Below are 16,530 nucleotides of genomic sequence, written 5' to 3'. Positions count from 1 at the left end.
TGTCCCCCTAAAATTGACAAATGGTTCTACAAAAACATATTAGTTGAAACAGTACTTTATAGAGAATTTAGTCCAATGGCTATATTATAAATGGGCATTGGCTAAATGATATTATAGTAAGGTAACATAACTTTATAGTACAGGTTGTTTATGATATAATGCTGTTGTGAAAAGATATTAGTTGGTACAATCTTATGTAAGCATATCAGTAAATGAATGAAGAGTCAATCATTTTTTTTCTTTTTCTTCTTTTTTTTTTATTCCAGCAAATCCCCAAAGACCGTATTCCTATTATAATTAAGGAATATCTTGGAATGATAATAGATCCTATCAAAATGCAAGACCAATTTGTGAACTTGATGGGAGACTTGATATTTGGAATTCCATCCGTGAGGTTGGCTAGATTTCACAAAGGTAAGTTCAGGAGTAATAGTCAGTGGTGATACAGTCGACCTTATCCTTCCCAACAATTAGACAAAGTTGAATACTCAGTATTGTAGCTACTTAGGCCAAACCCTAACCAGAGGCAAAATAAGAAGAGACTGCCTTTTTAGTAAAAAACACATTGGCCCTAATACACTGATAGTGGAACTGTGAACTTATAGAATCACTCTGGAGAATAACATAAAACCTCACCCAAAGAGCCACAAAACTATGTATGTCCTATATATATATATACATATATATATCACTATTGAGTCTATATCCCAAAGAGGTCAGAGATAAGGGGAAAACACCTACTTACACAACAACATTTTTAGCAGCTCTTTTCGTAGTGGCAAGTAATTGGAAACTGAGAGAATGTTCATCAATTGAGGAATAACTGAATAAGCTGTGATATATGGTTATAATGGAACACTATTGCATGATAAGAAATGATGAAGCGAATGATCTCAGAAAAACCTGGAAAAATTTATATGAATTGATGCAAAGTGAAATGTACAGAACAGGAGAACATTATATACAATAACAGAAAGTGTATAATGATCAACTGTGAACAACTAAATTACCATCAGAAAAAGAAAGTTCCAAATTAACCCCAAAGTATTCATGATAAAAAAAAAGCTCTCCATAGCCAAAGAAGGGATTGTTGGAATCTAATTGTAGATCAAAACATGGCATCTTTCACTTTATTTCCTTCATAAATTTTTTTTGTATTGTGATATATATCTTCTGTCATGGCATAGGAAATGTGGAAATAATGGCATAATCTGTATCAGTGACAGTGAACCTTTTAGAAATGGAGTACCATGACCCTCCCCAACCCCACCTTCTAGACCAGTGATGGAGAATCTTTTAGAGCCAGAGTGTTGGACCCTGCCCCACCATCAAGTGCTGGTAGTGCCCTGCCCCCTCCTTATACCATACAGGGGATGAGAAAGCATTCCCATTGGGCTGCTAGGCAGAGAGGTGGGTGAAGTGAGGAATGTTTTTTGCCAGTGTAGAGAGGGGGAGGGAGTAGCCTGAGAACTCCAGTACCCTTCAGCTCTGCCACCTGTGAGCTGTCCATCTGGTAACCCCACCCCACAAAGAGTACCCTGTGTGTTCCCATTGGGCTGCTGTGCAGGGCGGGGTGTATGATATAAAAAAATTTTGTCAGGTATAGTGGAGAGGGGGAGGGGAACAGCTCTTCCTGAGTCTCTCTGCCTTTCTAGTAATGAAGTGGGGGGGGGGGGACATGTTGGGTGGCTAACTGCCCACAGAGAGCTCTTTGCATACCATCTTTGGCACTGTGCCATAGGTTCACCATCGCTGACCTATATCAGTCTCTTTATCACTTTAGGGAGGGAAGTTAGAGAGAGAGAATCTGAATCACAAAATGTCAGAAAACAGTTGTCAAAAATTGTTTTTACATTTGAAAAAATAATTTAAGTTAAAATAATAATATGGTCAAGTTCAAGAAGCTATTCCTGGGATACTTTTGGAAATTCCTTTAATGAACTTATGCAGTATTAAATGAGTAGAACCAGGAGAATCATTTAAATAATATATCAACATTGCAACCACAAATAACTTTAAAAGTCTTAAGGACATTGAACAATTTATTGACCAACTTTCACTCCAGAGGACAGTGATACCCACCTCATTACAAAGTAGTGATGAATTCAGGATGAGGAATAAGACATACATTTTTTGGCTATGGCCAATATGGATATTTGTACTATGTGTATTTGTTACAGGGTTTTGGTTTCTTTTTTCTTTGTATAATAGAAAGTATGTGATTGGAAGAAAAGATAGAATTTTGTTCACAGAAACAAATAAAATTAAGTGTATAGCTAAAAAAATATATTGGGACTTCTGGAGGGATAGACAGGATGACAGAACAGAGACTCACTCAACTAAACTCCCAATATTTACATCCAAACAACTTTAAAATAACACCTCAAATTCTGGAGTGGGAGAGGCAAAAAACAAACAAAAGAAAAAAAAATCTCTTAACGAGACATTCTTCTGGCCCAAGAAAACATAAGCAATTGGAGAGAAAGAGAGATCTGTGATTTAGGGGAGGAAGCTGGTCTAGAGTCCACATGTATGAAACATCAGTGCTGGGACTAGATGGTAAAGAAAGAAGCAACAGCAATTTTAGGAAAATCCAAGCCAGAGAAGGTGAGGAGAACAGGCAATTGGTCAGAAAGAGATTAGAGGATAACTCAGTGCTAACACTGGATTTAGGGTCACACTTCAGCAATTTCATTTCATTATCTTATATCCATTTCAGGACCACAGTTCAAGAACAGAGAGGAGCACTTTCAGACAATAGGGAGTAGGAGTCCTGAGAGGCAAGTGTTTGCAAATTCCATATACCCATTTCTGGGTCACATTTCAAGGGGAAAAAAGACCATTTTTGGTCAAGAGAGAGTGGAAGCCCTGAGGGGCAGAATCACTTTTGTTCCCAATGGATTAGAGACCATTTCTGGGTAAGGAACAGTATGCAGACCAAGAGAGAAGTGGCCACATCTCTCTCTTGATCACACCACCTTAGAAGCACTGACAGCTTCCTAACCCTCAGAATTAACTTTGAAAACAACAGTGCAAAAAAGCTTAAGCTTTAAACAGAGTCCCAACTTCTGCCACCCACAGTCCCTCCTAGAAGCAATTAACATAAAGTTCCAAATCAAGATATAATGTGAAAAATGAGGAAATAACCACAAAAAACTAGACCATAAAACTACTATGATGACAATGACAGCACATATGTGACCAAGATATGAATTCAGAAGACCCTGAAGTCAAAACAATTACAATAAAGCCTCAAGGGGGGGGGGGGGACTGGACAAAAGTTGAACAAGAATTCCTAGAACAAAAAAAATTCAAAATTAAATAAGGGTGGTAGAGGTAAAAATGGGCATCTAAGTGGTAAAGTGGTTTGAACACAGGGCTTGGAATCAGGAAAACCCATCTTTACAAGTTCAAATCAGGCCTCAGCATTTACTAAATGTGTAATTCTGGACAAATCACTTAACCCTGTTTGCCTTAGATCCTCATCTATTAAATGAGTTAAGAGAAGGAAATAGCAAATCAATCTAGTATCTTTGCCAAGAAAACTCCAAGGGGTCATAAAGAGTCAGATACACCTACAAAAATGACTGAACAACAACAAAAAAGAGCATACATTTGGAGGGAGAGGGTCTCATTTTGAATCCTGACTCTGTAGACAATGAAATCACCTTAGTATTAATATGTATATATGTATATATATATATATATATACATATATACTAAAAAGTGTAACAGACAAATTCTACATGGAAAAACTAAATGCTGTACCAGAGGAAATAGAAAGTAAAACTATATTAGTGGAGGGACTTTGAATTTCTCCATACAAAGCTAAGAATGACAAATAAATTTTACATTTCATGAAGGAATAAGGAAGCACAGATTAAAAATTAATTGGAAATGAAATAATCTAATGTTAGAGAATGAATGAGTCAAAGAAAAAATACAAGAAAAAATAAATAAGTTTATTAAAGAGAATGACAATAGCCCCTTGCAGAGAGCTGCAAGGAGGCTGAGCCTAGCTGTGCTGCCTCCCGTGGCCGCCCCTCAGCCATGGGGCTGAGTCGTGGTCCCACAGCGGGTCGTAGGATGGCATTGAAGCGGATCCAGAAGGAATTAACTGACTTGCAGAGGGACCCTCCCACCCAGTGCTCAGCAGGACCTGTGGGTGATGATTTATTCCACTGGCAGGCCACCATCATGGGCCCGAACAATAGCCCTTACCAAGGTGGTGTTTTCTTCCTGACTATTCACTTCCCTACAGATTACCCTTTCAAACCGCCAAAGGTTGCTTTTACAACTAAAATTTATCATCAAACATCAACAGCAATGGCAGTATCTGTCTTGACATCCTGAGATCTCAGTGGTCTCCAGCATTGACAGTATCAAAAGTTCTGTTATCCATCGGTTCCCTGCTCTGTGACCCGAACCCTGATGACCCTCTGGTTCCTGAGATAGCCCACACCTACAAAGCTGACCGAGACAAGTACAACAGGTTGGCCAGAGAATGGACCCAGAAATATGCCATGTAAATGCCATGAAGATCCGACTCGCATTTACAAGTTAAGAAGTGAACCTCTCAGATCAGTCTCTTAGCTAAAACTCTGGGTTGTCCACTGTTTACTTGATGTCATGAGCCATTCACAAGGAATCTTCTACTCTGTGAACAGACTTTGGTTTTCCTCTCCCTTCTGTCTCAACGTGGTGGTACAACCTGCAGCCATTTGGCTTCTGACAACTTCATGCCTTTGATGCCAAAATCAGTAGCCACTTTCATTTGCTGATTTTTAACCTGGTTCAAACTGGAAACCACCTTCCACTCAGACTCCCTCAATCTTCTCTTGGAATAGCAGAAATGCACACATTCCTTCCTTCAGTCTTTCCTCAGAGTGGCATATGCTGTGCCCTTCAGGCTGCACAACAGGAGCTGAGTGGCTTCCTGATGAACTGTCCTAATAGAACCAAGTACTAGTTTGATGTGCCCAAGAGAGCCAGGCAAGATTTCCCCTAGTTTTCAGTTTGCTGAAGAACTCTATCCAAAGAGGAATTCTGACCCCCAGAGACATTGCATGGAATTGGGAACAGTTTTGCAGTGAAATGAATTAGCAGCTGGATTTCCCACTGCCTCCAAGTAAAGGGAGGAGATTGGGATTGGCCAGTCTTCCCACACAGTAGTAATCAGTCTCCCTTTTTTAAAACTGAGAAGTGAGCAGGAGATCCAAAGCAGCTGTTGATACTGGCTAAGCACTTCATCTCCTCTCTCACTAATAGAATTACTACTCCTTGTAGTTTCACAAGGAAAAAAAAAATCATGAGATTTGGAAAGATTTAGGATTGTGTCATTTTAAGGTCATGGAAAAGGCTGAGGCCCTGCAAAAAAAGAGAGAGAGAGAGAGAGAAAATGTCAGAGGACAGAGAGTGTTTCAGTTGTCAGATAAAAAAAGTAAAAAGTCTGGCACTTTGGGAGAGAGACTTCTTTTGTAAATAAACCTGTAAGTTTCCCTTTGAAATAATTTTTGAATTACTCAAAGGGGTAGCTTCACTTTTATACTCATTTCTGTTTTCATTCAGAAGACAAGGTTTGGAAACTGTCTAGGTCCTTTAGAAATCTCAGCAGGAATGGTTCATTGGGCATTTGGGCCCAACTAGCTTTCAGGTTTAAACATTTTTATTAGAGTTGGGATAAATGAAGAAGTACAGTATTGGTTGCCTTTATAGAGATTTGTGACTATTCTAGCAAGAAAATAAGTAGAATGGGGATTTTTTTTTTTAATCTTAGCTAAACCTTCTCAAAGAGAAACAATATGTATTATTTCAAAACTAAAGATAATGATTTATTTGTCCCTCTTCTCTCCTGGTTCTCAGAGTTGCTTTGCACTCCTTGGGTTACTCCACAATAAAATAATAATATTTGGGGGTGTACATGGGAGCTGAGTGACAGTGTAACTATGCAACTAGCAAATGATCCAATCAGGCAATTGCAGATTTAAAGAGAAGATAAAGGAAATGGATTTGTTAATCCCTGAACCTAACAGCAGCTAATGGCTTTTCTGAGAATTGGCATAGCCATAGCCCAGAGACTCAGAAGTGGCAGTTAAAATTTTGCCAAAAGATTTCACAGAGGAAGCTGCTGAAGATAAACTCCTTGTAGAAGGAAGAGCAGCTGGGATGGGCTCCTTCTGCTGCTTCTTTGTTTGGACAAGCCCCTGACCTAGTGTTCTCCTCCTATTGCCATCAATTGGCATTTTCTTGTCTTAGATTTTCCATGCCCCTGGATTCTTTGCTATTTGCCAGAAATCACTCCTTTTCAGTCTTTTTTTAAACTAACCAATAAATGAAAACTTTTAAACATAAAAAAAGAGAATGACAATAATGAAACAACATTCTAAAAAATTTTAGATGCAAACCAAGCAGTACTTAGGGAAACATTTATATCTCTAAATGTATATCAATAAAAGAGAGAAATGCAACTTGAAAAAATCTAGAAGCACAAATTTAAAATCCCTAATTGAATACAAAAATTGAAATTCTGCAAGTCAAAGAAGTTAAAAAATTTAAAATAAAAATGCAACTAATAAATAAAAATGGGAGTTGGTTTCATGAGGAAAAACTGATCCCATAAGCCATTGGATAATTTGATTTAAAAAAAAAGAAAAAAAATCAATTTGCTAGCATGGAAAATGAAAAGAGTAAATATATTACAAATGAAGGCTGGGTGGAGTCAAGATGGCGGACTAGAAGGAGCAGAAGTTAAGACCTCTGGATACCCTTCCTTACTGATCACAAACTGAATGCTCCAAGGGAAATGAAAATCAAACCTAAGAACAAGACAGAGCCAAGGAACCTCCTGCTGGACTCAATTCAAAAGGTATGTCCACCTCCCCCCCCCCCAAAAAAAAAGCTGGAATCCGAGAACACTCAGGTTTAAGGGGAAGGCAGAAGGAAGATCCCAAGACCCCACCCCCACCCAGAGCACTGAGCCCCCAGCTCTAGGTGATATGGATGAATACTTAAAAAATATAAATTGCCTAGACTAACAGAGGAAGAAATAAATTACCTAAGCAACCCCATGTCAGAAAAAGAAATTGAACAAGCCATCAAAGAACTTCCTAAGAAAAAAATCCCAGGTCCAGATGGATTCACAAATGAATTCTTATCAAACATTCAAAGAACAACTAATCACAATATTATATAAACTATTTGACAGAATAAGCAAAGAAGGAATTCTACCAAATTCATTTTATGACACAAACATGATACTGATCCCAAAGCCAGGCAAGTCAAAAACAGAGAAAGAAAACTGTAGACTAATCTCCTTAATGAATATAGATGCAAAAATCTTAAATAGGATACTAGCAAAAAGACTCCAGCAAGTCATCACAAGGGTTATTCACTATAATCAAAAAGGAGTCATACCAGGAATGCAAGGATGGTTCAATATTAGGAAAACCATCCACATAATTGACCATATTAACAAGCAAACCAACAAAAATCACGTGATTACCTCAATAGATGCAGAAAGAGCCTTTGATAAAATACAACACCCATTCCTATTGAAAATACTAGAAAGTATAGAAATAGAAGGACCTTTCTTAAAAATAATAAACAGTATATATCTAAAACCATCAGCAAACATCATCTGCAATGGGGATAAATTAGAAACTTTCCCAATAAGATCAGGAGTGAAACAAGGAGGAGCATTATCACCTCTATTATTTGACCTTGTACTAGAAACACTAGCAGTAGCAATTAGAGAAGAAAAAGAAATTGAAGGTATTAAAATTGGCAATGAGGAGATCAAGCTATCACTCTTTGTGGATGATATGATTGTTTACTTAAATAATCCTAGAGAATCAACCAAAAAGCTAGTCAAAACAGAGTGAGAGGAGCAGAACCAGGAAAATACTGTACACAGAGACTGATACACTGTGGTACAATTACAATTGATTGTAATGGACTTCTCCATTAGTGGCAAAGCAATGACCCTCAATAACTTGGAGGAACCTATGAGGAAAACCACTATCCACATCCAGAGGAAACACAGTGGTAGTAAAAACACTGAAGAAGAACAATTGCTTGAATACATGGGTAGAAGGGATATGGTTGGGGATGTAGACTCTAAATGAACATCCCAGTGTAAACAACAACATGGATATAAGTTCTGATCAAGGACACAAGTAATACCCAATGAAATTGTGGTTGGTTGCAGGAAGGTTGCGGGAAGAGTGGGTGGAGGGGAGGGAAGGAAAAAATGTGATTATTGTAACCAAGGAATAATATTCTAAATTGACTAAATAAATTAATTCAAATGCAAAAAAATCAACATTAAGGCCAAAAAAAACAAAAACAAAAACAAATGAAGATGAAATTACAGTAGTTATTAGCAGTTATTTACCCAATAAAATGCCTGTAAAACTGACAATCTAAATCAAATGGAAGAATATTTACAATAATATAAACTGTCCAGATTAACAGAAGAGGAAATAAAATGCTTTTATCCTGGGGAAGAGAAGGTTCAGGAGAGAAATTATATCTGTCCTCAATTAATTAAAGGGTTATCTTGTGGAAGAAAGATTAGTTTATGCTGTTTATCTACAAAGACTAGGATGATAGTGAAGGATTGGCTATAAAAAGGCAAAGTTAGGTTTAATCAAAAGAAAAACTACTTTCCAATAAGTTACATAAAGGTGGAATTAATAGGCTGCTATTAAAAGTCATGTGTTCCCTCTCTCTACAAGTCTTTAAGCAGATGATGATTGATTACTTATTGGTTAGGTTGCTGTGAGATTTTTTTTTCAGGTATTGGGCTGGGTTAGATTGCTTCTGAAGTCCTCTTCAGCTGTGAAATTCTGTGAATCTTTAACTTATCTTGGGATAGAATAATGTTACCTCATACCTGGAATAAGAAATGGCATATCTTCTGACCATCTTATTGGAAAGACTGAACTAGATGATCATTTAAGGTCCTAGACAACTCTAAAATACTATGATTAGGGATGCAGTTTTCTTAGTGAATTACCATTGAATATCATTTTCAAAATAAAAAGAATCATATGCCTATCAGAGGCTGCCAATACTCTGCCTATCTATCAGCTTCTCTGGATCTTCTATGTACCCAGAATCTAGGGTCTCCTATTAAATAAACTAACAAGAATCTGAAACAAAATTATTTTGGCTTTCCAAAGAGGGACCTAGGGTCCCTTTTAAGTAAGTACATCCTGGGTAGGAAATGTCATATGCTTAAATTTTCCATTTTTCCTTCTTTCAGCATCAGGTGCACCCACGTACATGTATGAATTTCAACATAGGCCAAGCTTCTCAGATAACTTGAAACCAGAAAAAGTGATGGCAGACCATGGGGATGAAATTTTCTCTGTCTTTGGGGCTCCATTTTTGAAAGGTGACAGATTTCCATTTGCTATAAAAATCTTATCAAAGCATCAAATACTGGCTATGTGAAAATGTCAATTAACTTTAATATTTACTTAACCCTTTTAATTTGTCAATTGTCTCACTTGATGCTCTTACAATCTCCTATGAAGCAAGAAATCAAATCAAATCAATAAGCATTAATTAAGTACTTACTACTTACCAGGGACAAGGTTACAAAAAAAAGTAAACAACAGCAGTGTTCTATAAACAACTAAACTAAATATATATATATATATATATAAATATATATACATATATATGTATATGCATATATATACATAGAGAGATGTGTATAGATATATACACATATATGTATACACATATGTATGCAAGATTACAAACATAGATTTCTATATCAATATTGATTATTATATTATTATATTATTATAATTACACAGGGTAAGTTAGAGATAATCACAAAAGCAAGGAACTAAAATTAAAGAGGACCAGGAAAGGCTTCTTTCAAATCATTCAATTTTAGCTAAGACTTGAAGTGAAGCCAGGAACAAAATTCCAATTGTGAATGACAATCAAACTGTATCATTGAGAGATGGAAATTGCTGTGCAAGGAACAGCAAAGAGGCCATTGTCACTGTATCACAGAGTAAATGGGATGGAGGTGGTAGAAATTAAGTTGTAAAGGAGATTGGAAAGGTAGGAGTGGCATAGGTTATGAAGGTCTTTGAATGCCAAATAGAAGTTGTATATTTGCTCTTGGAGGAGATAGGAAGGTACTAGAGTTTAATGGAATGGTTATTAGCCATTCCTTACAAATGAGGAAATAAGTCCAGAGAGAAGTGCATTCCCTCAATTTAGTAGCAGAACTAGAACTAGAATAAAGGTTTTTTGGCTCAACCCCAGGCTCATTTTACCACTCAAGCTATCCCACTGAACAAGAGTTTCTTCTTGGCACAAGTTACTAATGACATTTAGAGAAGTACCAGAATAAGTGAGATGACAGTCTCTCTATAGTGCTCCTTGTTCTGATTGTATCTTGCATATTGTGCTCAGGTTCTGGTACCACATTTTGGAAAAACATTGACAAGCTAGAGAACATCCAGGGAAAATTAACCAGGAAAATGAGGGGCCTTTAGACCTTCTCATATAAGAAATGGTTGAAGGAAATAAGCAGAATATTTAACCTGAAGAGGAGAAGACTTTAGGGACCTTGACAGTTTTTTTTTCAATTATTCAAAGAGAGATTAGCTTTGTTCTGCTTGGGTCAGCATAGGTGCAGTGCATGGAAGTTATAGAAAAATGCTTTTAGGCTTGATGTTAGAAAGATGTCCAAATGATTAGAAATGCCCCAACATGTCCTTGATCAGTTTCTAATCACCAGAGCAAAGGCTGGATGGTAGAAATGTTATAGTGGAGATTCCTGTTCAGGATGGGTTGGACTGTGTATTCTTCACCTGAAGCCCATAATATTTGAATTCTGATTCTGAGAACATTGCCAGAGAAAGAATATCATGAACAATCAGTTAATCAACAAGCATTTATTAAGTGCCTAATACATTCCATTGATGGATCCTTATTAGGTATTACTTGATGATTTCTGACAATAATCTCTAGAGAAAAGAAAGGTAAAGTCCAAGTAGGATTAGCAGATAATGGAAATGAAACAGAGAGGCTCTATATTAGAGCATCACCTGACGGATACACACCAAGGTATATATAATATTTAAAGTACAAAGGTCATATGAGAGCTCACAAATTGGAATGGGGGTAAAAGGATTATGAGATGGGTACTATTTACATACCTTGCAATTTTATTCCTAAAAATATTCTAGTCACATCCTAATGTCTTCAATCCTCATTTTCAGAAGATTCTCCAGGAAAAGAGAAGAAACTTAGCAGGACAGTGATGAAATACTGGGCCAACTTTGCTCGGAATGGGTAAGATTGGTAACACAGGGGATTTTTCTTCAGCATATTTAATAGATATATTCCCCTCCCTTTTTAAAAATACCTCCAATGATTTAATGATTATTTTTATTTTTAAAATAATAATTATTTTTCCAGAAATCCTAATGGGGAAGGACTGCCAAAATGGCCTCCTTATAATCAGAATGAAGACTACCTCCAAATTAATATCACCCTCCAAGTAGGCAAAAGGCTGAAGGAGAAAGAAGTGAAATTTTGGACTGAGGTCATGTCAAAGAAGCCAGATGAGATGAAGAGAGAACACATTGAGCTTTAATCTGGTGTGGTTTGCCATCAGATAGTAATGCACCCTCAACAGACCCAGATAGCAAGAGTTTTTGCCTTTCCTTGGTTTGAATGTCTGGGCCTTGGTGGTCAGAAAGCTTTTAAACACAAACGTAGAGTGGGGGGGGGGGAATGGAATCAGCAGAACATCAGCTTGATGAAGGGAGGGGGACATAACTTAAGCACTGGAGACCACAGAGAGTCTAAGATTACTTTTTTCCTCTCAGTGCTCTGATGAACCAGCTTTTAGTTGGTGAAGCTAACTTTCATTTATACTAAATAAAATCCACTTTATTTAGAATTCTTGTTACTTGTGTCAGTGTTTTGGTCTTGGTTTTGATATGAATAAGTCCTCCCCTGAAATAAGACTATTATCCTTCATTCCCAAGTTCTATTCATGGACTTATATTAGATATTTGGTGTCACAATGTAATATATAGATTTAGACTTTCAGATATAGATGAATCAAATAATTAATAATTTAAAGACATTTATTAGGTGCTTACTATAAGCCAAGCACTCGAAATACAAATACAAATGTAAAGTCATGTCTGATAACAAATAAGAACACATCATAGCCACAGTCCCTGCCCTGAAGGAGTTTGCATGTTAATATAAGGAGACCACAAATAAAGGGTAATAGTGGTCAGAAATGTTTTTTTTTGGGGGGGGGGTTGATTTAGTAAGTAAGAAGAGTGGTGAAGTAGAGGAACAGAGTGACATCCTTTCCAAAAGCAATAGTGATATTGATTCAATTATGGTTACAGAATTGGGCAGGGTAAGGGGACACATTGTGGAAGCAATAGCAAGGCATCTGTTGAGCAGATGGCTAGAGGATAAAACAAAACATGGTTAAAGTTTGCCTGATATAGTGGACCTATAAGGTATTCACCAATCAGAACAGGAGATCTGGAAATGAGAGGGTTAAATCCTTCTGAGTATGATGTCTGGGTTGGTTGGCATTTGCATGTCTGGGTTACTTTATTGTTCAGTGTAAATAGGCTTAGTTATGGGAATATTCCTGCTCACAATCTAGTTCAACTGATTTAGAGATTGCACAGAACTTCTTACATTCTCCTTCCCTATGATGGCCAAAGGCATCATCCTATGCAGGCCTTCACTATACCAACCCTATCCTTTGCCAAAAAACTCCATTCCCACAGACCATAGCTCAGGAGCAAGATTCCATACCAAACATGTGCATTAACCCTTAAGGTCATTATGGTACATTTTATGATCAACCGTCTTCATTTTGATTCCAATTTATTTTGCAGGAGTAGCAATATTTGTTTATTGTTTTTATTTTTCCTTCTTTCTCTTCCTATCTCCAGAATAGACAGTCCTATTTTTAAGATAGCAAATAATCATTAACATGATGACAATCTCTCCACAAAGTAGGGGTTCAAAAGGAAATGGAAGAACAGTTAATGTCACTTGTTCTCAAAACTAAGTGTGTTTCAGATCTGAGCCAATTCTTATCCAGGGCTACCTTCATCATCCAAGCTTGGCTTAACCTAGTAGTAAAATAAAATAGTAAAAATTCTTTTACTATCAAACAATTTCCTTATATTCTTATTTTTTTATATTCTTTATTCTTATATACATAATATAATCCTTATATTCATTATTATTTATATTTAAGTAAGTTATAATTTATGTATAATCTCAATGGCATAAGGTTTCACTATAACCCATTCTCTGCAGATATATTTTGGTAAGCCAACTAGGTATATAATCCCTATCCTGTGTCCCCCTTGCTTTTTATTTAATCTTTCTATCAGCTAAAAATGCAATAATCTTTCAAAGTATATTCTTTAAAATACGATCCATTAGCTCATTTTGCCCAGATGGATTTTGGGTGGTAGGCTACATAAAGCTACTCATTGATTTTCAGCATTAACAAGAATTCTGTCACTTTTTTGGTGGAAGCTAGACCTTGGTTCAATCCAATGATAAGGGATACTTCCCACCAATGGAAACAATTCTTCATTTCTCAAGAAACAATAACTACATCATACTCCTTTCTTGATATTGGATCTACTAGGTACATAGTGGTATCACCATCTCTAAGAAGAGTATTTACTATTGTATGCAAGGAAGTCAGCCAGTGTACAAGACACTTGAGACTATTTCCAAATCTTTGCTCTTGCATATCCAAGGATTCAACTGTAAAGATTAAAATTTAGGGAAACTGAAGGCAGGGAGAAATTAGTTTCTCTCTGCAAGGAGTATTATATTTTTAGAGGTTTATTAAAGGTTAAGGATTAAAGAAAATACCGAATAAGAAAACACGTGTCAGCCTAGACAACCTCACCTACATTATGAAAAGAGCCGAGTCTGCTTGCAAGCAGAAACAGGAAAGAAAGAAAGCCCACCTACAGCGAAGACCTTTTAAATCATAATTTGCTCTCAGCCCAGGTGAGAATTCAATGAGATTACAAAGCATTCTAGGGAAGTGGATCAAGGACTTCTGGGGATTGAAGTCCTGAATTCAAGTCTCCATTTTTTAAATTTCACCATGTGATCATTTTTGGAAAAAATTAATTTTTTCCCCAAAAGGATCATGAAAACATAATCAACTTAAAGATTACAATAATGTGAGGATAAGAGGGAAAAAAGGAACAAAACCAATAATTGCTGGGCGCATTGACAAAAAGACAGTTAGGGGGCAGTCCCTTTTGGCATGAAAGTATACATACAAATAAATGTTTAATCAACCACACCCAAAGTTCATTCTTGTGCAGCTTGTGGTCTGGAGCCTTCTTCATGGTGTCTTCTCCAACAGTTCAGTTTCTGGATTCAGGGAAGTAGCATCATTCTTTACCTAAAATTCTTCAAAAAGGAATTTAAACTCTGTAATTTCAATAATAATATTTTTTACATTTCCCCATGTTGTGGGTGATTGAAAAATACAGGATCACTTAGGGATGCATGGCTGAGATATGAGGTATATGAACCAATTGGTAAGAGAAATTTAAAAGACATCGGAAAAATCCAAATAAAAAAGAAAAATTTCTGGATGAAAATATAGACTATCAAAGTCTTATGTGTAAAAATTCCAAGTAAAAAGAAAAATAAATCTATAACAGGTCCTTGAATCAGGGCCCAATTAAAATGATCCAAGCAATGATGCATTTACCCAATCAGTAGCCAGGACTACAGAAAGGTACCACACTATGAAAGACAGAAAATGGACCAGATTATATGAGCCAAGCTTTTGGAGATACTTGTCTGTGAGTATTTTCAGAGTGTGGACACAAGGAAAGCCTATGTCATAACAAAATATTAAACACAGTAACCTCGAGTTTTCACACTAGGTTCAAGACTTTTGTATTGGCCTAGAAGTGCATCAATCCATCCTGGATTGGCTTTTCTTTGGCTCTGTGCAATGGCTCTTGTGTGTATATCTTGTCCTGGAATCAGACAGAATCATTAAGCAAAGTCCCATAATTTTTTTTAAATAATTAGTGGCATCATTTTTATAGTCTCTAGCTTTTTGGGTATGCATTGACAAATGTATTTTAAATTTGTAGTACTGAAAAAATCAAAAAGTTAAAGAAAATCTTAATGCTGGTGACATGTGCTTCAAATATAAAAAAGGAGAGAAAAAATTAAAAAAACTGAAATAGTATATTGCACATGCAAGAAAAATATAATAATAAAAATCTTTTAAAAATTCAAAAATATAGCTTATAATCATTGATACTCTCTGTCAGCTAAGGAAATAAAGATTACAAAGCTTTCTCACCAAAAATGAGATCCATTTCCTCTTCATATCTGGCCATGATCCACTGTAAGCACAAGCAAATAAATTTTAAGGTAACATTTTATATTGTTAAAGAATAGTAGTACAAATATGTAGATATCAATATCCCCAAAATTCTCAATAGCCCAATTAATTACAATAGCAAACAAACACACTATCACATTTCACATGAGTTGCTGTATGACATTTTAAAAAGCCTATGAATTAATGGATATTTGTCACAATTTTTACAAATGTAGCAATCTTTCAACCTTGGTGATAAACATATTTTTAAACAAAGTAAAACTCATTTTGGGTTTAGAACATAATCAAGAAATATCATTCTGGTGCAAGTAAAGTAATGAGGTGAAGAGTATAAATGAGAGGTACTCTTTTTTTGGAGGCTTTTTAGGGGTACAAATGCCCTGAGATTAACTGCCCCAACTTCCATTCACATATTTAGAAATGCAGGAAGGTTGGGGTTATAAAATGTATTTCACTTCAGCTATGGGCCTTACCTCATGGTAGGGGCAGGCAAAAATGACCAGAAATTCTTTTTTAAAATTCCAAAAATCATATTTAAAAAACTCTTAAAATCAGTTGAGATATTTATCACATTAAATTTTCCAAAGGTTGTTATAGCAATTGTAACCAGTTCTGATGAAGTCCATCTATCCTCTATGTGACTGTTTTCAAAGGCAAAAATAGAAAGGCTGTTTTCATATATGGGCTTAGTTACAATGATCTCAATATGGTTATAGGGAAAAGCAACAGAATTTTAAAACTCAGTACATTAAATGAACAGTATAAGAGAATAATATTGAATCCAGTAATATATGAACTTAAAATCACAAAGTTATATCTTAAACAAAACAATCAGGAAAATGCAATAGAAATATGGAGATTTTTATAAACCATTGGAGTCTGAAATGCCTTAAAATATATAACCTCCAGTCTCTTTGGGGTTTTTGTTTGTTTGTTTGTTTTTTGTTTTTAATTATCCATTTAGATGCCTATTGTCTGAAGGCAGATTGATAAGGAGTAAGCAATGAGGTCCAAGCGATCTGCTCAGGGCCACATGGCCATAAAGTGTCTCAGGCCAGATTTCAACCAGAGACCTCCCATCTCTGGGCCTGGCTCTCAGTACA

The 16,530-nt window shown here is 36.2% G+C and overlaps 1 protein-coding gene and 1 pseudogene across 4 annotated transcripts in view; both read left to right on the top strand.

Annotated features, from left to right (window-relative positions):
- CES1 (liver carboxylesterase 1) overlaps nucleotides 1–16,530 on the top strand; it is a 71,299-nt gene that overhangs the window by 39,538 nt on the left and 15,231 nt on the right. The window contains exons 11-14 of one of the 4 annotated variants that reach the window (XM_007474878.3): nucleotides 267–414; nucleotides 9,266–9,397; nucleotides 11,256–11,325; nucleotides 11,452–11,938. In XM_007474878.3, coding sequence (XP_007474940.2) covers nucleotides 267–414; nucleotides 9,266–9,397; nucleotides 11,256–11,325; nucleotides 11,452–11,629 — 528 coding nt within the window. In that variant the 3' untranslated portion in view covers nucleotides 11,630–11,938. Of the gene's footprint in view, nucleotides 1–266; nucleotides 415–9,265; nucleotides 9,398–11,252; nucleotides 11,326–11,451; nucleotides 11,939–16,530 lie in introns of those variants that run through there. The other 3 variants (XM_003339616.4, XM_056812331.1, XM_007474879.3) reach the window with 3 other exon arrangements.
- LOC130456447 (ubiquitin-conjugating enzyme E2 D4-like) lies at nucleotides 421–9,258 on the top strand (annotated as a pseudogene).

This window comes from Monodelphis domestica, chromosome 1 (assembly GCF_027887165.1).
Source record: "Monodelphis domestica isolate mMonDom1 chromosome 1, mMonDom1.pri, whole genome shotgun sequence".
NCBI lineage: Eukaryota > Metazoa > Chordata > Mammalia > Didelphimorphia > Didelphidae > Monodelphis > Monodelphis domestica.
This window is presented reverse-complemented; position numbering and strand designations above follow the sequence as displayed.